The 20799-nt window shown below is 43.9% G+C and overlaps 1 protein-coding gene and 3 non-coding genes across 5 annotated transcripts; 1 reads left to right on the top strand and 3 right to left on the bottom strand.

The window, feature by feature from the left end:
- Positions 1-851: 851 nt before the first annotated feature.
- On the bottom strand, positions 852-923 carry trnaq-cug (transfer RNA glutamine (anticodon CUG)). Its single transcript has one exon. It is a non-coding gene; the product is annotated as a tRNA-Gln (tRNA).
- Positions 924-1328: 405 nt separating this feature from the next.
- Positions 1329-1400, bottom strand: trnaq-cug (transfer RNA glutamine (anticodon CUG)). The gene has a single exon. It is a non-coding gene; the product is annotated as a tRNA-Gln (tRNA).
- A 545-nt stretch (positions 1401-1945) lies between these two features.
- Positions 1946-2019, bottom strand: trnai-aau (transfer RNA isoleucine (anticodon AAU)). The gene has a single exon. It is a non-coding gene; the product is annotated as a tRNA-Ile (tRNA).
- A 4161-nt stretch (positions 2020-6180) lies between these two features.
- LOC134033832 (high affinity choline transporter 1-like) lies at positions 6181-20758 on the top strand. Of its 2 annotated transcripts, none has more exons than XM_062478113.1 (9): positions 6181-6446; positions 12375-12574; positions 13001-13114; positions 13521-13676; positions 15809-15957; positions 16101-16244; positions 16389-16542; positions 18201-18418; positions 19164-20758. In XM_062478113.1, exons 2-9 carry the CDS (start codon positions 12391-12393, stop codon positions 19680-19682), a joined length of 1638 nt encoding a protein of 545 aa, XP_062334097.1. In that variant the 5' UTR covers positions 6181-6446; positions 12375-12390; the 3' UTR covers positions 19683-20758. The 2 variants fall into 2 exon arrangements, with proteins under 2 accessions (XP_062334097.1, XP_062334098.1); XM_062478114.1 differs by lacking the exon at positions 6181-6446 and adding an exon at positions 11373-11519.
- The last annotated feature ends 41 nt before the right edge of the window (positions 20759-20799 follow it).

Raw genomic sequence — 20799 nt, 5'->3', positions numbered from 1 at the left:
TTTATAAACACCAGCTCAGTGCTTATTAATGTGTATGACTTTTTCAAATGGGTGGATAAGGAAGGGATTGATGTCTTATAATTATTTGTTGTCTTTTGCACAATGGTTATGGACAGTTTGGAGAAGTTAGAATGGCTGCCACATACAGAGAATGATTGTAGTGGGGGTTGGCTGTGTTGCTTACTAAACGTCAAGGGTGACCAGGGCGGAAGAGATTTCTGGAAATAAATAAAGAATTGAACTCGCATGTTCTGTTCACTGCAGAAATTCACAGTTTCTCAACAAAGCAGTACTTCACACTTAGTCACCAGGCCAGTTCATTATATAATTTTAATGACATTACAAATATGTATTAATTATTTAGTTTTTGTTTTCTGTTTTATTTATCTTCACCAACCAAATAAAGGAATCATATTTAGCATGGTTTATGTTTAATAAAGGGATACATTTTGGTCATAAAATGTTCACATAATTGCTTTAGGAAGAATTAACCTTCGAAATGAAGAGCTAAAATATGCTTTCAATTAATCTGTGCCCACAAAGCATGCCATATTTAAACCATGTCTGCATTGTTGTAATATCAGGGATCAAGAGTGACTGAAGAAGTTATACGCCTGCTTTTGCTTTGTGATGCTTTGAGTCCCCACCATTAATAAAAAATGTAAAAAAGAATTACATTGTCAAAAGTATTTGCCTTCTAGCACACTAAGTTTCTGTTTGATAGACAGGTGTTTAATTTGTATTCACACCAATGACAAGTTTCAGCGCAATTGCGTTACACAGCTGTATTTGAAGTTACAATATGCGATCATATCCACAAATACAGTACTTGGACGACATCTCAAAAGTTCAGGTCCTACCGAGATTTGAACTCGGATCGCTGGATTCAGAGTCCAGAGTGCTAACCATTACACCATAGAACCGCTTAGGTCGACTGTTGAGTGACATGTCTACTCCCCTGACGGTTAATGGTGGGTGGGTTACCATAAGGTGGTGAGGGTGGGGCTAGAGCACCTCCTGTCTGGCTGACGGATTCCAAACCCTGGTGGAGCTGGCTGGGTGTGTCTCTGGTTTATAAGGCTGCGACCGCTGCAACAAGCGGAACAGAGAGGACTGACTTTTCCAGAACGAGGGCAGTAGTACTCTGATTGTAAATGGGCAGTTTACAAACTAAAACAGTTTCCTCATGTTGCTTGGAGTGTATTTATATGTTACGAACACAAATGCTTTATGTGTATAACGGCTGATTAAGGAAGTCCGTCATATGTTTAAACATAGCCATTGAAACCACAGGAACTTGAAACGCACAGACTAGTTCAAAAACGTTCAGGTCCTACCGAGATTTGAACTCGGATCGCTGGATTCAGAGTCCAGAGTGCTAACCATTACACCATAGAACCAGATATTTTATCTGGTGCAATAAAGGGTTAATTTACACACATTTGGGATGCCTGCCAGAAACGTTGTATTGTTGAAAAATGATTTTAATAAAAAATTCTAAGACGATCTCAAAATGCAATATATTTTCCTTCGTTATAATGCAGTAAGCTAGCCTACCTGAGGTTGTCATTATGGGTTGTCTGTAAGCAGTGATTCATGTAACTTTCCGTTTATTTAGACTTTACAGTAGGCCCACTGGAAATGTGCAGACCTCACAACTCTACCATTAAAGTTTAGGCCTACAAAAAAAGATTGGGAAATTGCTAGTTTGGATAAACGGCCTGACAGTTGGTAAAATGTGTAGGCTTAACCTGTATGTTTGTAGCAAAAGTGGACCTTGACCATCAGCTCAGCCTGCAATTAAGAAACGTTACACATATAATATAAATCGCATAAATAATGCGAAACATTTTATTGAACTCTTGGACCGAAATCATATTCAACCAGACAACACGTTTAGTTTATTCGCGTTATCTCCTTCTCAGGGTTTGAAGCAAAGAAAATTTGGCCAGTACGGGTATCGAACCCGCGACCTTGGCGTTATTAGCACCACGCTCTAACCAACTGAGCTAACCGGCCACCCAATAATCGTATTGAAATTAACATTATATTTCTAGACAGTGTCTCTAATTGGGTTTACAGACATTTGGTGTCAGTAGATTCAATCACATTTTATTTATTGCTGGTTTTCTACAATATTACTTCTGTTGTGTTCACAGTACAAATCACTGATAGCCGGAAAATGTGGACGTGCTTGTTAAAATACATCATGTCACCGCCTGGTGGCAATCAATGACAACAAAAGTAACGTGAACCCCTCAAATATACTTGACTAGGTTTGTATGAGATTGCAGAATAAAGGTAGTCTATAGTTTACCTAGGGCCTATTTGTTGGGTTCATTCATGTCAGTTTGGGACTTTAATCAGGCTTTATGGAACATGCCCCCAAGCAGGTTAGGTGTGCAGCATAGTAATTGCTGTGGCGATCTACCCTGCAAGAAGTCAACGACCGTCGTGACACTGAAAAAACAGAGGTACGTCGCTTACCCCAAATCCTGCTTCGTAGTAGCCTATCCCCTGGTTAGTTTCGCTCCTGCCAAAGCAAATTCGTTGTCTGTGCAAACTTTCATGGCGAATAAAACCCATTATGATTCTGATTCTGATTTAAATTGCCAGTAGGCCTATCTGAGTTTGGACTAAACTGAACTGGTTTAATGGAACCGAATTAACTGGAAATTAGTCACTGAGTTCGGTTTATCCGGTGAATTAATTTTATGGAACAGGCTTCCGCTTGATGGAAACAGTTTTATTGCTGTTTTCTCTGGTGTGTTGTTACTTTAACGAGCTTTGTGATAATTGTACGTATATGGGTTGTACGTGCTGGTTGAGGGAGTACATCATGCGTCCGGATTGCGTCCCTGAAATGAGTCTCTGCAGGTTGGGATGTCTGTGTTAAAGCTGGTGGCATCCTCTGCATTGCTATGGCAATAACGTAGGTCACTGTCACGTCCCCAATCTTCATAGCTTCGTCATAACCTGTGTAATTCAACTGTTATTACAAAATACCCCCCCCCCCGACCAACTGGAACAACTGGAACAACCAAAATACCCCCCCCCCCCTCCTGGGGGTCAGGTTTGAGCGATCATTTTCCAGAAGCACATGCATCGTAAATGTGTCCCAAAAACACATGACTCAATGGCATTTGGTATGAGTCCACCAACTAAAGCCTAATAGGCTTAGTCATGAATTATGTGGGGGCCAAGAACAAAAATAGGCCTAGTCCTTGGATTATGAGTCAGAGGGTATCCTCCAAAAGGGAATTATTATTTCAAGGCAGTCTTTACCTATAGCCTACATTTAAAACGTGTATTAATAAGTTTGCTCACCTCATCCAAGGCAAGTCAAATCCAAATATTGTCATATGTACAAAGCATTACACAAGATCATTCTGGATAGTGAGATTCCTGTCGGCAAGCATAAGCATAAACAGAAAATAAATCTTAATTTAAAGGCAGTGTGGGTAATGTTAAGAATGACCTCCCTGCAATATTTGATGCCACATCTGATTGGCTGCACCAGGCGAGGTCATCATGATGAACATACAGAGAAACTTGAAGCAGGAGGCTCTCTTCAGCTCAATCTGTGTGAATGGGAAAATGACCCCACCCCCCGACACTTCCTGAACTCCACTAGCATCTCCTTAGCCTCGCAGACATTGTTGTCCTGGCACCACGTTGTCAAGACATTGACCTCCTCTCTGTAGGCAGTCTCATCATTGTTGGGCATGAGGCCCAGGATGGTGGTGTGGTCTGCAAACTTCAGGATGACGTTGGGGCTGGGCGTGGCCACACTGTCATGAGAGGACAGAGCTTACAGGAGAGGTCATGCACCCCTGAGGGTCTCTCTGTGTTAGGGGTCATTGCAGAGAAGGGGAGGTTTTCCATTCTCACCACCTGGGGTCTGCCTATCAGGAAGTCCATCCAGTTGCAAAGGGAGGTGTTGAGACCTGAGCATGGCACGCACAAATGTGTTGAATGCTGAGCTGTATCTATAAACGGAATCCTCACTTATGTGTCGCCCTCATCCAGGTGGGAGACGGTGGTGTGAACTGTTAGGGTGATGGCGTCGTCCGAAGATCAGTTGGGATGGTATGTCAGTCGAAGGGGGTCCAAGGCGTCGGGGAGGAAGGAGCAAATGTGGGATCTGACTGACCGCTTGAAGCCCTTCATAAGGATGGAGTGCTTCAGGGTGGTAGTCATTCAGACAGGTGATGGAAGTTTTCTTCGGTATAGGGACAGTGGTTGTCTGTTTGAAGTGCCGACTGGTTCAGGGAGAGGTTCAATATGTAGGTGAAAACATTTGATAGCTGGTCTGCACACCTGGCAGTCTGGAATTCTATCAGACCCCGGTGACTTCTGTGGGTTTTCTCTTCTCAGGGCTCTCCTCACGTCAGCTACAGATAGGAACAGAGTTCTGTCGTGCAGGTCCTCAGCTAGTCTTAACAACGGGACAGTGTTGCTCGCCTCTAACCATGCGTAGGTGTCAAGCTTGTGGGAAAGAGAGGTGGCAGGCTGAGCGTCACGGATATTTCTTCCTTTGTAGTCCCTGATGGAGCACAGTCCACCCCACTAACCCTGAAACATGAACACAAGTAAGTGTAAATGGAAGGTGTCCATTGCGGTACATTAGCATGTTACAGCTTTACTGGTGGCTTGATGACCAGCAACAGAAAGGTTGGCCCCTAATGCAGTGTTCTCTGGGGAAGGGGGCGGGGGGTGAGGTTGTGTGTGTGTGTGTGTGGGGGGGGGCACTTTCTCTGGTTGTTTTGGGCTGCAGGATGGTAGGAGGCAGAAAGCAGGCAGTCGTTTGTAATGTATAAGGGTGTTAAGAGACTGGAGGGGGCCACTTTAGAGGCCAGAGGCACAGACGCACAGAGCCACTGTTATGTTAGGAGATGAAGGTGGGGGGCTAACTGAAGTGTGTGTACGTGCACGTGCGTGTGTTGGGGGGGCGAGGAAGGTTGTTCATAAAAGGGTGGATGAAGGGAAGAACACTGTCCTAATTTCTTTTTACATCAGTGGTCGTACACTGCAGTAAATACTAGAGCATGGGTGGTGTACCCAAGCAGAGAATCCAGGATAGAGTATCAGATGATGGAAGGGCATGCTGTGCAGGAGAGTGAGGGTGGTTAGTCACTCCTCTCATGGGTCTGGTTCAGGGAAGGGTTGGGACAGCAGGAGATTTGTTGTGTGTTGCACCAGTACAAACCTGTGTACTATTACCAAAAGATTCCTGAAGAGAGTTAAGAACTGTGATGAAATCATTTTGAGGAATAATCTTCCATACAAGACTACAGAAACTCCCACTGATGTAGCCCAACCAGTCAGAGAGAACTATTTCCACTCAGCCAAATGCCCACCGGCTTACCGTGTTTATATTTTGGACACTGTCGCCAGGGAGACTAGATATGATAGGAATAGCACAAATGGACAGAGGGGCCGACATATGAGACAGACAGGACGATGTGCTTTGGAGCTTTTGTTCCAAGCTCCAGCTTTTTAAATACGCATGTCAGCGCTGTCTAAGTACTTCATTATCTCTGGCTAGATTTGGATTGACATCAGTAGATACACTTTTTAAATGGTGAATGATTTGGTAAATATCAAGATGGGGTGGAGAGAGAGAAAGAGAGAGAAAGAGAGAGCAAGTAAAAGAAAAAAACTGTAGAGGGGGCAAAACAGGGAGAGGGTGGAGTGGCAGTCAACAGGGTCGGCATGCAGAGCGCGTGGGCACCCCTGCCCCTCTAATACAAGCGCATGCATGCACATTCATGGACACACTCACTTACACATGCATGCACACACACAAGATAGTCTTATGAACAAGAAAGGGCACCTTAAAGACAGAGACATCTCTGGAACATGTCTGTTTAACATGGGCTGCTCTACTGACACAGCAAAAGGGAAGACAAAATGTAATGTATAGGAATAATGCTTAAGGACCATTAACAATGCAATACACACACCTACTTAGTTAGTGAGGAGAGGTCGAGGGAGATGAAGTGAGTGAAGTGCAGCTAGTACTCTAAAGGAGCTGAGCGAAAACAAGAAAGACAGGCATCAGTTAGCGTTTCTGAATCAACCAATTGGGTCTCAGATAATATAGCCTCGTGCTTTTTGTGCCACCCCCCCTGGAGTTTTTAAAGGAGGGCAGGGGATGGCACAGAATCGTTCTAAGTTGTTCCAAGCTTCCTGAAGGGACATCCTAGACCTACATCTTTTAATTTGATTCTACTCTACAATCTTTACATTCTTAATGTTCAGGACGTTTCTTCTTTTCTTATTTAGTTTTACATAATCTCTCTGTGTTGAGAAAGTTTGGGACCGTCCACCGTTACACAGCATCTGTCTTATACTGTTGGACCGTCTGTTCTGATCCTTTCTCTCACGATACCCTTCACACTCCAGCATCACTATTGGACAAGCTTACACACGCATTACGTTCGGTATGTATCATTTCTGACCTCTTTAGATTTTCTGTTAATTCCCTGGTAGGAAACAATGATTTGCGGTGCAGTGTATAGTTTACTATGAAATGCTTTATCGTACTTATGTCTGTGTCCGCACGCGTGTGGACTGTACAATTGTAGGAATTATTATTTATGAAAATGCCTAAAAATTATGCTCAGTTTATTCGTCACTTTTGGCACGTCAATTTGAAATCTGATAGCCTAACATACATTCAAGCTTTAGAAGCATAATTTATTTTATTGAGTATAGCTTATCCTGACGAGGTAGCCTTCGATGGAAGCGGCCAACATGTTGATGTCCCAATTTGAAATCCTGTGTTTGAATACAGGAATGGTTGATTGCCTCATATAAATGCTTTATGAGACCGTTTGTTTAACCTGCGTCTGCTCACATTGTCTGCCTTCACAGTATCTTAATAGCAGTATGCATAGACTGTGTAGCCTATGTGAGAGTATAGCGCCAGGTTGAAGAAAAAAAGTATGCTGAAAGATTGTGTACATTGTTACGTAATTTTCGTGACGATAGGGATTCAAGCCCAAACTGCTCTGGCTCTTTTCTGTTTAGGAAATAAAGTAAGCTATTCTCCGACTAAGCCCTTTGCTGTCGGTTATATATTCAAATGAGTTGCTAAAGGGCACCAAGTGATGGTGCATGCTTGACTCAGAATAGACCACTTGTCCGTTCCCACATTTAGCCACAGATGCTGGTGGTCCTCAATGAGACATTTTTGTTTCTGTAAAAGTGTTCTGCAACTGTCAAAAACAAGCCATTTTCCATTGTAAGAGAAACAAGTTGGTCTTGCTCCACAATGTGGGGATGAGTAATCTTGATGTTTGTTTTACTGTGTCTTCTCGATGGTTGCAAGAGGTGCTATTGTCATTAATTATGTTATTGTACTTGATAGCAACATGCTCTTGATGTGAGCTGTCATTGCTTTTGACCACAATGTTGACATAGTGGGAGGATGCGTGCCAACTATTTTATATCTCACATTGTTTAGCTCTTTATTATGTTGTTTAGCTTAGTATTGGACTTTAAATAAATCTATTTATACATTAAACTTTTTGAAACTTAAAAAAAAATTAAGATCCATATATGTTTATTGTATGCACCTTCCTGCCACAGTAAATTCTGTGTTTGTTTAAACTTACTTGGCAATAAAAACAATTCTATTCAGATCAAGGAACAACTTCATGGTACATCAAATATGGTAGGCAACATCTCTGTTTTCCTCCTTTTCTTTCTCTCACGCTGTACCTCTCTCTCTCTTTTTCAGTAAGGTTTCTCCCATGTTGTTTATCAGTAAACATAATTAGGTTGCCTTAGCCTCCCCCGCCCACAAACAGCTGTACATGAGCAGACTAAGTGATAAGAGATAGTTTCAGACTGATATACGTCCCTATACATATGGCCGACTGGATTTTGACGTGATATCAGTTGAGATCAGCTTGAAGGTACACTGTGTTCTTTGTCGACTAGTTGCAGTCCTAGTCAAGTCACATGCCTTCTACAGAGGGTATTGTTTGTGCAATTATACATTAATAGGTTCTGTGGGAGAGGTAAAATAAGTGAGTGTGAATGAGTGACAGATTTTAGTATTTAGTTTTGAAAGCTATTATTTAAAAAAACATCTACGTACTACGTAGATGTTTTTACGTACTACAATACTACGTACTTTTCCACATAGGTACAGTTAGACTGGAGGTGGGGGGTGGATAGGTAGGGATGGGACTGGTGTGGAGGTTTTCCAACTAGGGTTTGGCACAACTGAGTGTTAAACTGGGCTCCTATGCAAAGCATTTCAGATAGAGGCCGAAGATGATTGAGGGGATGTCTAGATGCCTTGCCAGTTGCACAAACAAATAAAAAGTGTGTGTGTGTGTGTGGGGGGGGGGGGGCAGGGTTCGAATTACGGGGGGGCCTTTGGGGGGGTTGACCCCCCTTATTAAGACTTGGACCCCCCCAAAATGAGTTTAAAACAGTTCTTACCTGTAATCGTAAATATTACTTTTCGCCCTGGAGAAGAAGTTAATCCCCGCCGATTGTCATTGTATAATTCGCACTCGGGGGGGGCGATAGCGGAGGAGTTGGAGGTGCTGTAGGTTGTCGAGCGCATACTTGTTTTTTTCCACTATCATGGCAAGAGTGCTCTCTCTCTCTCTTACTCACTCTGTGACAGCCAACACAAGGCTGTCAAGAACATTGAGGCCCTCGTACATTGTAGTCACTCACTTCTTGTTTTTCCACAAACGTGACTAGGGTATGTTGAAATGTAATGGTTCAATTTCTCATATTGTCTCTCTGATGTTGTCTTTCTCATGTTGCTTTATAAATCAAGAGCTAACATGATAAAGGATCACTGGTGGGCAATTACAGAGTTCTGAGAACTGATTCCAACATACCAGATAGACAGTGAGCTGAGACTGAGAGCTCCAGACAGTGGAGCTCTCAGTCTAAGGGGGGGGGCATGTTGACATGGTAAGACTTTGCGGATGGTCAGTTTTCTGAGTAAACAGTCTAGAAGGAGGAGGGAGAGGAGGAGGGAGGGGAGGAGGGAGAGGAGGAGGGAGAGGAGGAAGGAGAGGAGGAGGGAGAGGAGGAGGGAGAGGAGGAGGGAGGGGAGGAGGGAGGGGAGGAAGGAGAGGAGGAGGGAGAGGAGGAGGGAGAGGAGGAGGGAGGGGAGGAGGGAGGGGAGGAGGGAGAGGAGGAGGGAGAAAAAAAGGATCGCAGTTCTGCTACTGTCGTATAACAAATGGGATTGTTTTACCTTCAATCTTTTATTGTCACCTCCACGTAAGCGGGGCCACGGCTTTTGCATAGGTGCCTCTGTATTTTTAGGAAAACTTTTGGCACGTCTTAACACCTCCACAAAATACCGGGGAGAGAAGAAAACAAGGGGAAAGAAGTTAGATAAACATTTCAAGGTTCTACCAGCGTCAAGACCGAGAAAGAGTGCTAGTCAGTGTGAGTCACTGAAAGAGAGAGTCATAGTTAGAATGAAAGAGTCAGTGATAGAGTGATAGAGAGTCAGAGAGAGCAAAAACAAGTAGTAGTTGGAACAACAAACAACAAAATAGTTGGAAAGAGAACCCTACAGGGTCCAAGGTTAAATAATGTATTTTCGGTTACAACGTTAGGATTGCTTTGTTGTATTGTCGGTAACCTGAGGACATGATGCTCTAGCTTTCAGGAACATTCCGTTGTTTAACAGTCCCCTCATTCATACACGACAACAGCCGCTCGCTCTCCCTGTCCAGATGTCAAACATTACAACCAAACTATTACAAGTCCTGGACTGTTTTGGTTTGAGGAATGGTCTTTGGCATCCATTTTGGTTCGATGTTCTGGGATAAACACAGTGGCCAAGGAGTTCCAGGCTACTCTAATGCCTGGCAGTCAACCAAAACTGTCCAGGCACCTTGCAAGTGAAAAGATACATTTAGACTGGTGGAACCTGAGAGTGTGAATATTCACCGAGGAAGTGTTAATGAAAAGACGAGCTGCTGGCCCTGGGCACATCGGATAGAGTGTGTGTGTGCAAGTGTGTGCACATACAGCTGTATGACGTGAAAAGCCCTGGCATGTCGAGAAGTGAGCAAAGCGCCCACCATCAGTGGTGAAATGTCAGGAAGTGAAATGACAGGAAGTGTTTATCTTGTGTAAAGAGGCTTATGTAAAGAGGCATGTTTCTTCATGTTTGTATGTTCCTTCGTGTGTGGACATGTGTGTGTATATGTCCCTGACTCATTGATACCGCCTCCAACCCTTCCCAAAAGTCGTCGAACAAACCCGTCACTCCCCTAAAGACTGTGCCTTTACAGTAAACAAAAGCCCTTTTGTTGTGGCTAAAGAGCACTTTCTTTACTTAGCTTTATGTTAACATCTGATTCTTCACAATTGTGCATTGAACTCACTACTATGGTCAGTGAGACTATAGTACTTATTTTAGACTATTTATTCTCTGTCTCTGCATGATTCTGGTGGGTCCAGGAGAAGCTCTGTTGCGTTCCCTTCAGTTTTGTGCAATCATAAGTCCCCAACTAGTTGGTAAAGGGACCAACTGGAATTAACACTATTTGTTATAGGAGTAATGGGGATTTCTGGTCTAGAAGGTTTCGGCAAACTCTATGCTATGCACACCACAGTCACATACACGTGACCGTACATGCCAGGAGTACATGAGACCTTGTTCAGACTTAGCCCAGCCCCCAAACACACACCCTTTTTCTCACATATTAAATTTTAGATTTAGATTTAGTCATTTAGCAGACGCTCTTATCCAGAGCGACTTACAGTAAGTACATTCTCCCCGAGGCAAGTAGGGTGAAGTGCCTTGCCCAAGGACACAACGTCATTTTGCACAGCCGGGAATCGAACTGGCAACCTTCAGATTACTAGCCCGCTTCCCTAACCGCTCAGCCACCTGACTCCTACATATTGTACACATGTGCAGAAATGCAAACAGTACACACACAAAAAACCCTCCTCTCTTATGAGTTCAACCCCTTCTCTTTTTCTGGACCCTTCACAGTTCAGATGGGTTCTTTACACATTTTCACATTCAGTTGTCATTGGTCTTCACTTCTTACACTTTTTACTGTATCCACAATCATTTTTTGTCTTTAAATGACTTTAGGTGAATTATTTTCCTGTAGAGTGGGAAGCTTGTGCAATATACCCATCATTTGAAAGAAACTGCCTTACTGTGATCCTTTCCTGATTTATCAAGCACAGTGTTTTAAATGCAGTGGTTGTGGTTGATATTGAGTAGATACCAATGAATGAGGTGAATCAAGCAACGCAAAACTGGCATTTTTAGCACACTTATGTTTGTTTGTTTGTTTGGCCATTATACTTCCCCAATACAGTCTTGGATGTAACTGATACACTTTTCAATGGCCATATACTTTCACACTTGCACGCACACACTAACATAGCTCTGAGTTGGTCTGCTGGCCCACTAAAGTTTTGGGTGCGATCCTCGGGACCCATCACCACACTGAAGAGGGGGCAGCTGCTGCCATTTTGTCAACGCTCCTCAGCGTCTGGTGAGACCTACCTCTCCCCACTCAACCCTTTGCACCCCTTCTCTCCTCCGCCTCTACTCCACCTCCCCTTCATCCCCTCTGCTGAGCAGAGTATGGGTATCAGAGGAGCACCTTTTTTTGCATCTTCTCTTTCCTTCTTCCCCCATCCTCCTCTCCTTTTAAAAATAGGTGTTTACTTTGACCATGTCCTTCTCTTCTCGCCATTGCCCACTGACATCACTTCCTGCCATTTATTTCGCGAACCACCCCCACAATTTCACAATGGCTGTTTATTAATCAACGTCTCCGTTCTTGTGTTCTTGCGAACTCGTTCAACGTCATCTTTCATTGCCCAAGTACGGTTCCAATCCAAAGAACACAAGTCACCAAGAACACCAAAAATACCCGGAAATGTTCTTGATTCGCCCCTTTAATCGAGGATGCATCGGATGGTGACTTGGTCAGCGAGAACGCATCTTATTTCCCAGAAGTCATTGCAAGAACATGCGCATCTCAAATCTTAAAAGACTGTTCCCGCGAGGATGTTCTTCTCAAGAACGCAAGTACGTTCTTAGCGTTCTTTCGGATTGATAAACAGCCATTGTTTAGTCTTGTCATCATCCTCCGCTAATACAGTATATTAAGTGTTGATTGTGTAGTTCATAAATTAAACCCTATATTGGAAACGCAAACACAAACTTTGTCTCATGTTTTGATTTGTCTTTCCCTTTTCAACACCTAATGAACCCTCCTTTCCTCCTCTCTCTACCACCATCTCCTCATCTACCCCTCCACTACCTTCCCCCCTTGCTTTCCTTTCTTCCCTCTCCTTTCCTGCCCTTCCCTACACTCCCTCTCTAACGTAAACTACTGAAGGTTTTTCGCGGAGAAAATGGCTCTAAACATTCCGGGCATCATCGTCATGGCTGGGTTTTACGTTCTCATCTTGGGAACCGGCATCTGGGCCTCCATGCGCTCCAAGAAGGAGGAGAGGAAGTGTACGGGGGACGGGATGGAGATCACGCTGCTCGCTGGACGCAACATCAACCTGCTGGTCGGGATCTTCACGCTCACTGGTGAGCAGAGGATCTCACTGAGGTGTCTTCCAATAACGTCGGATTTTACTGAAGCTTCTCATTGCATTTTCTATTGATATTTGATGTATTTATACAATGTCAATGATACAATATAGATTGTATTCACTGTGGATTTTTTTGAGAATAGGCTGTCCTATCAGGCTTCAGTAAATGAGAGTGGAATGACGTAAAACTGCAGTGACATTGCAGCCAGACCATCTGCTAGCCAATGCCAACAGCCCCCCCCCTCCCAGAGTCTGAACATAGCTAAACCCTGTGACCCACCTGTCTATCATTAAATGGAGGAACATATTCCATATCAGATTTCTGTTTGGTGTTTCTCTGTGGTAACGTGTTTCTCTCTCTCTATTCTCTTTTCTTCTCTGCCCCTCTCTCTCTCTCTTTCTCTTTGTGTCCTCACTGCAGCCACCTGGGTGGGCGGAGGCTTCATCCTCGGCATAGCTGAGGCAGTGTATAACCCTACCTTGGGTCTGGTCTGGGCTCTAATGCCTGTGCCATACGTCCTCACCTTCTTCCTGGGTGAGTATGGCCATCTTAGCCCCCCACCATGACATCAGAGGGACAAAGCTGACCTCGGCCACATACACGCGTGTGTGTATATATATACCTACATATCAGTATATTTAGTTCACTTGTACGTGATCCCCCACGTATCCACTTCCTCTTGCTGATTTAACCCATTGACACAAACGAGGCCTGTTGATGTGGTAAGGTCACCTGGCCAGCGTGTTTAAAGGCCCTGCAGGAATGCGTGTACGCAAGGTCAGATCCCAGGCTCTGTTGCGGACAGAACCTTTATATCATCTTTACTGGTCGTTTCAGCACCCGAGGAAGATGCGTGTTATTTACTCAGGGAGAGTACCATCTGTTTATTATCCCTTCTCTTTTCTTCATTCTTCCTTTCATCCTTTTCCCCTCCTACCAGGCGGTTTCTTCTTCGCCAAGCCCATGAGAGAGAATCGATATATCACCATGATGGACCCGTTCCAGCAGAAATATGGCAACGTCCTGAGCAGCGCCCTGATCCTTCCTGCGCTGGTGGCCGATGTCCTGTGGGTGGCCCGCACGCTCGTCAGCCTCGGTAAGGAGCCCAAGCAGGGTCCCACACTCAGACGCTTGCATGCGCAAAACAACACGCATTAGCACATGGATGTGCTCACGCTCACACAAGCTCCCATTTTTGGGGTTTTGTTCTATTTCTCCTCAAGCATTAAATCGCCTATTAATCAAAAAGGAGAAAAGATGAATGTGTCCTTCTAGTACATGTACATAACAATGGATGACCTTACATTGAAATGACTGTGTCCAAACTGGATTGAGTAACAATGACATGGTGCCCAACTCAAACATTGTATTTTTTTATGGGTGATTAACTGCAACAATGCTGCATTCTACTTGAGCACATGCAGCCAAAGTTTTTTATAAGTGTCTATCAGAGTTGTTGTGGTTTGGGTGTGTGTCTGTCTGTCTGTTTGTGTGTGTGTTTTAACAATGTTCTCTGTTCCAGTGCTGTTTCTAAAGGTGATCAAAAATGTATCAAGTTTCTGGTGTCGAGAGTGAGTTTGTTTTCTATTCAGTGTGTCAAAGCAGTAAGGCTCTCAAAATGAAAGACAACACAACTTTAAATCAAGCGTCCCCGTCCTGGCCAGACTTGATCCTATGTACCCATGGTAATGTTGGGGTGGATTACTAAAACAGGTCTGGTCACTCTCACCTCACAACAGACGTGTAACTAAGGGTGTTTTTTTTAAACTTTATTCGACCAGTGTGGGATGTTTTCACTACACTACACCCCTAGCTGCTGTAATTACGGTTGACCCCCAAAGAAGGAGGTGAAGACAAGTTACAAAGAGACCTGCCTTTGCTAAGAGACTGTTTGTGTTTTGGTGAGCCTGTAATTTCTGGATGATGGTGTGAGTGTATCTTAATTTGTGTGTGTGTGTGTGTGTGTACATACTGGCCATGTGAAACCAATATCACCCAATTAGGTTGCGGGTCGCAAATTATGTGTGTGTACGTGCACTTGTGTGCCTGCATAAGTCCAGCCACTGCATGCAGGGAATAAACAAGGGAGCTAAAAACAGAGTGAGGTATTTTTCAGATATGTAGCCATCGTTCTCTATTTAGCCCCGGAGTCCTTTAACTGGTATTCCTTCTCTCACCTATATTTAGCCCAGCGAGGTCTATCCTGGCCTGGTACAGCCCTGCACGGCTCAGTGAAGTTAAACCCATAGAGATAGGGCTGTTTTCTAGCATTGATAATATCGCACAAGAACGCAGCCTACACCTATGTGGATTAACCCTTACAGAACATCTGCAGATGATAATAATTGAGCTATCCGTAAATGATTGGGGCATGGCTGTATTTTTCACTAGACTTAACTTGAAATTGAATGGGCCCATCTAAAAACTGTACCTGTCTTTGTACATCTGTGTGTGCGTGTGTGAGTGATTTGAGTAGTCGGAAAGGATCTAAATCCATACCTGGCAAACACCAAAATCTCAGGGTGTCACAGTGAAGGCCAGGGGAGGTCAAAGGTCACAGTCAGACTGAAACAGTGGTCAGCGATGGTGCCGATTTGACACTCTTCTGTTTAAGGGCATTGTTTTGGTGTGGCTGCATCACGGCTGGGGAGACCCTGGCATTGAGGAAGACTCGTCAGGTAGAGATGCTTTGCTTGTTTGAGTAACACACAGATCTTTTTTTTTTGCTTTAATAATTTTGTTTTTGTTTGCTTTATTGTTTTCTCAGATTTGTCTTTATTAATAGATTTCTGTTGACTATTTTTGTGTCTTTATAGTTTTTCTAAAGAGATCATTTCTTCATGATGATGATGATGATGATGATGATCATGCATCTTCGAGAGACAGTGGGAATTCTTGAATCTCACAACCAATAGACTGCTGTATGCCTTACTTTTCTTTATTGTTAATTTTTATTTTCAAATATATTTCTGTTTTGTTTCCTTGTCTTATTCTTGCATACATTGCTCTTGGTCTAAGACCAACAAATTACTCTTGTGAGTTTTTGAAAAACTACTTTAATTTCAGTGATAAAGCCACAAAAAACTGACTATCAAAAACTCCCAATCAACTAACTGACCATCAATTCTATAACTTAATGAAACTGCTATCCTAATATAGACAACTCTGACATATACAATCATACACCATGTCGGGCTGTACTTAGTGCTGTGCTGCGTGTGTTTCCAGGTGGGACCCTGAGCGTGATCCTAGACCTCCACTATGTCTACTCAATCTGCATCTCATCCGTGGTGGCCATCATCTACACCCTGCTGGGAGGCCTCTACTCTGTAGCCTACACCGACGTCATCCAGCTTATCCTCATCTTTGTCAGCCTGGTGAGTACCGATAAAGATTTGAACCAGACTTTCTTGGAACGAGATCTAGAAACAGGAAATGAAGCTTTCCACGTACCGTCTGGGGGAAAAAAGGTCAGGTTTATTTATACATTTTATGTTCTGTCAACTTTGCCCTCTTGCAGTGGGTGTGTGTTCCTTTCCTGCTGACCAGTCCCAACTCGCTGGATATCTCCCTGACGGCCTTTAACGCAACCTTCCAGGCTCCCTGGGTTGGCAAGCTGGAAGCCCAAGATGCCGGCAAGTGGATTGATGACTTCATGGTACTGGTGAGTAAAAACAAGTCGCTACACACACACACACACACACTTAGACCCACGTGTATCCCCTCACACATCTACTCGCACCCACATAAACACACTTCATAATAGTTCATGACCTCTCCCATCCCTGAGTCCATTGTTTCTCCCCAGGCTCTCGGTGGTCTGGCCTACCAGGCATTCTACCAGAGGATCCTGTCGGCCTCCTCCTACACCCAGGCCCAGGTCACCTGCTTTGCCTCCTCCGCCTTCTGCCTGGTGCTGGGCATCCCTTCCATCCTTGTGGGGGCTGTGGCTGCATCCACAGGTGAACCACTCATACCAGAACACACGTGAGGTTGAGGGCTGTTCGTGTGCGAGGCCCATTTGAAGAATATTGTAAGTCGAAGCATCAAAGCAAACCCTGCTTTGATGCAGGGATCATGAGACTTAGTCTGCGTGATTTCAGTCGGGTCGCAATTCGAATTGCGGTTTGGGTACTTTTTCCGCAGAATTGTTCAGGTAGTGTTGCAATCCCTAATCTTGTTGAATCCCAGGAGAAGCTTGGTGAGATCCTGTGGAATGACAATCCTGACAGCGTTTACCACGCCATCGTTGGTATCACTTGACTCAGAGATAGATTGTCATCTCAAGAGTTTCATACAGTTCAGAGTTAGGAGGAGTCCTGTCTCTGAAGTCAGTTGATTGGGGAAAGCTGGATTCTCAACTCCCCCCTCTTTTATTCACACCTACCAAAGGTGTGAACTGGTTTCTGGCTGGTTCATAAGTGTTCAATAATTGTTCTGGACATCTTTGTACAGTAACAAAATATAGTTGAAGGATTGTTTTATAATGTTAGCTTAATATAGACACCAAGGATGACTTTGTTATCTTTCAAGGAGAAAGAGTTACTAGAATAAAAATTACAGTAAACACAACATTAAAACAAAGTGGCAAACATCACACCTATTCCTCTCATAAATCTCCACCTTCTACTCTTGTTGTTATAAAGATGAAGTCATGAAGAACTTTTGCCTTAAGGTTCTGACAAGGTATGTTCTTTGTTTAAATTCCCGCAACAAACAGAGAAGACAAATAGTTTATGGAGACGTGTTGTCTCGGTTAGGGAATCGAGCTAGTAATCAGAAGGTTGCTGGGTCGATTCCCGGCAAGGCACTTCACCCTACTTGCCTCGGGGGGAATGTCCCTGTACTTACTGTAAGTCGCTCTGGATAAGAGCGTCTGCTAAATGACTAAAATGTAAATGTAAATGTAATGTCTCAAGCAAGCTTCATTGGACATAAGAGGGCTTCACAAGCGGAGTGTGGTGACTGGTGTGGATGGGTGAGATGGTTGTGACAGGGTGTCGGCTATGTGTGGTACGGTTGACTTTGCTACACGAGGAAGCACAAATGATCATATGAGAGATTTGAGAATCAAATGTGTGCATGAAACCCACTGAACACGCAGAACAGGCTTTCCCAGGCAGAGTAATACACTGACGGAGGCTCATATAGCGACCAGGAGCAAAAGGAAACTGAAATAAGCTTTTGCTACTTTTTGTGATACCTGCAAATTGGTCCCTTCTTTGCATGTTATGTTTGAGATCCTGTTGTCCCACTGTCTGACAAGAGACTGCACCCATGGAAGTGTTTGATGTTGCACTGTGCTATGCACTTCTGTAAATGAGATGTTATTGTTGCCCTGTAGTTTTCTTTTTTCTTCACTTTGCCTGGTAGCCGAGAGGTGGTTACTTTGCGAAGTGGCTTGTAAATAAAGACGGTTCCCTGACTGTCACCAGCTAATCCTGTTAGAACTCTGCACTTCTGATCCTCGGTCTTCTTCTGTACTTTCTATATGCACTATTTGTAAGTCGCAGTGGATAAAAGTGTCTGCTAAATGCAAACAATGTGGAAACATTTTCAAATGTTTTAAGTACTCCACAAACAAACCGACAAACTAAATAACCCATTTTCTGCTCCCCAGACTGGAATATGACAGCGTATGGTTTACCCACACCATATGAGCGCGGCCAGGCCGGCTCCATCCTGCCCCTCGCCCTTCACCACCTCACCCCTCACTACATCTCCATCATCGGCATCGGGGCTGTCGCAGCCGCCGTGATGTCATCCATGGACTCTGCCCTCCTCTCCTCGGCTTCCATGTTCTCCTCCAACATCTACAAGAACATCTGTAGGAAACAGGTGAGCACGAGAATCTTGAAGCAATGTCATTTTTAGACCTCAGTGCAATGTCATTGAAATGTCATAGCAGCATTATTGAAACCTGAGCCCAACCTAAGTTTTGACACAATGTTACACCACAACAACAACACCAGAATTTAACTACATTGCCCTAACAACACAACATCACCAAAAGAAGGACACTTTTCTACTGAAAACAAGGACACATTTATTGGTCGACACTTTCTAAAGGCCGACTTGTGTGGGTAGGTAGATGATATTTACCCTCTGACCAGATGATTATACTGTATATACCCCCTCCCATCCCCCACACACACACTACTGGCTTGGGAAAACAAAGTAGCTTTTGAGCTCCTATGTTGTTTCTGCCATGCCTCCTAGGAATGTTCAACATGACAACCAGGGAGGCGTTAAACAATGGCAGAATGTTCTCAAGCCTGTTTCAACTCATGTTGAGAATAGTTTGTCACCATATGGATTTAATGTTACTGGGGCATAACTAGTTTTCACTGTGACTACAAAGATTATATTGTTACTGGCCTTTCAGATTGAGGCCTAAATACGGGCAGTTGTACTGTTTATATAAACAGTGATCAGAAACTTCATAAAACAGACTACATTAAACGAATTAACTCTTTGTTATGCTTTGTCACGATTCTCTCAGTTCTCAACACGTTTTCCCCCTTGCATCCCTGTATCGCTATACATCCCTTTCTTCAACCCCCCCCCCCCCCCCCCCCCCAAGGCTTCAGACAGGGAGATGCAGTGGGTGATCCGTATCTCGGTGGTGGTGGTGGGACTGGCCGGCACGGCCCTCACCTTCCTGGACAACAGTGTGCTGGTGTTCTGGCTGGTTGGCGTGGACATGTCCTACACCATCATGTTCCCTCAGCTGGTCTGCGTACTCTTCTTCAAGATCTCCAATGGTTACGGTGCCACAGTGGGCTTCTTCTCCGGCATGGTCCTGAGGTTCATGAGCGGCGAGCCCCTCATCAATCTACCGCCCCTCATCCATTACCCCGGCTGCCGTCTAGACGCCGAAGGACGGCTCACCCAGTTCTTCCCCTTCCGCACCACCATCATGTTGACAACCATTGTGTCCATCCTGTTCTTCTCCTACCTGGCATCCCTCATCTTCAATAAGGGCCTGCTCTCGGAGCGCTGGGACGTGTTCGGCATCAGCCAGGAACAGGGCAAGAAGGTCGTCCAAGCAGAGACCAAAAACCCAGCAGCCTCCAAGCAATTGCTAGACACCAGCTGTTAAGAGAGGGGGGGGGGGGAAGAGGCCGGTTGTGGGTGAGAGAGGAGCAGGCCATCTTGGTTTCATGCAAACCAAGTCATGCAAAGGTCTCTTGATAGAATCAGAAAATCGGAGAGATACAAACATTATTAAAGTGGACACCACCGCAGTGGCCGCCGTTTGATGTGTTGCAATACTGTTCAAACAAATCCTAGTACCAGCCAGCCAAGAATTGTGCGTTTTAGATTTTTTTTGGTACGCATGAATTTTTTATTTACATGTGTATGGGAATTCCTGTAAAATACTCTTCTACTGTACAGACTTTTTTTGATTATATTATAAGTGTATATACTTTTACCAAAGCTCAACCTTATGCATTGCACAGGCAAAAAGTTAATAGACTATTGAAAAAGAAATTATAGGACATTCTTAATCAGTGAAACAAATTATTTGTTAGAAATAATCTGGACAACTAATTTAGACTGAAAAACTAAAAGGTGTTTTGCTAAATGTAATCTGACAATGTCTAATGAAATGCTTATAGCGACTAAGTGCAATATGTTTTCCTCTTCAACTTGGAGTCCTCTTGGTTACTCGTGTTACCATCGCCTTGGATAAACCCAGTTGCCATATCAAGTAGCACAAGGTTAACAGTCTCAGTGCTGTCAGTGTAGGGGAGGTGATTAGGATACACCTTCTCAAAGCCCCATTCAAAGTATTTGAATGCATAGTGCGCAGGGAAATCCTTTATTTACTGGTGCACTAGGCTTCATCCCTAACCGTTACTTTGGCAAAAACACACTTCTTCAGAAACAGAGGTGTGGCAAAAACACACCTCTTCAGAAAGGTAACTATGGTCGTCTTTGTGGGCAAAGCAAAAAATAATAATTTGACAGCATTTTAATTAAAATTTAGTTTCGAGACCAAATTGTTTTACATAGAGAATGGAAACGCAAAGTGAATTGTGGTTGAATGTTGCGACTCTGCAGCGTGTTTGTAGTCTATACTGAGCCTCGAGGTAGGTCTGTCCTCTTGAGGTCTTACTATAATCCATTGTAAATCGTGGGGTTGTTTTGTGAAAATAAAAAGGTAAACTACAATTGCTTATTCAGACTCAATCTTTACAAGTGTTGGTGTGTCC

Source organism: Osmerus eperlanus, chromosome 14 (assembly GCF_963692335.1).
Source record: "Osmerus eperlanus chromosome 14, fOsmEpe2.1, whole genome shotgun sequence".
NCBI classification, from domain to species: Eukaryota; Metazoa; Chordata; class Actinopteri; order Osmeriformes; family Osmeridae; genus Osmerus; species Osmerus eperlanus.
This window is presented reverse-complemented; position numbering and strand designations above follow the sequence as displayed.

Bases quoted from the DNA above. Each gene is read 5' to 3' on its own strand.
- LOC134033832 (XM_062478113.1), top strand. From the start codon at position 12,391: ATGGCTCTAAACATTCCGGGCATCATCGTCATGGCTGGGTTTTACGTT. The intron at 12,575-13,000 runs GTGAGCAGAGGA...TCCTCACTGCAG, and splicing joins CGGGATCTTCACGCTCACTG to CCACCTGGGTGGGCGGAGGC. The intron at 13,677-15,808 runs GTAAGGAGCCCA...GTGTGTTTCCAG, and splicing joins CCGCACGCTCGTCAGCCTCG to GTGGGACCCTGAGCGTGATC.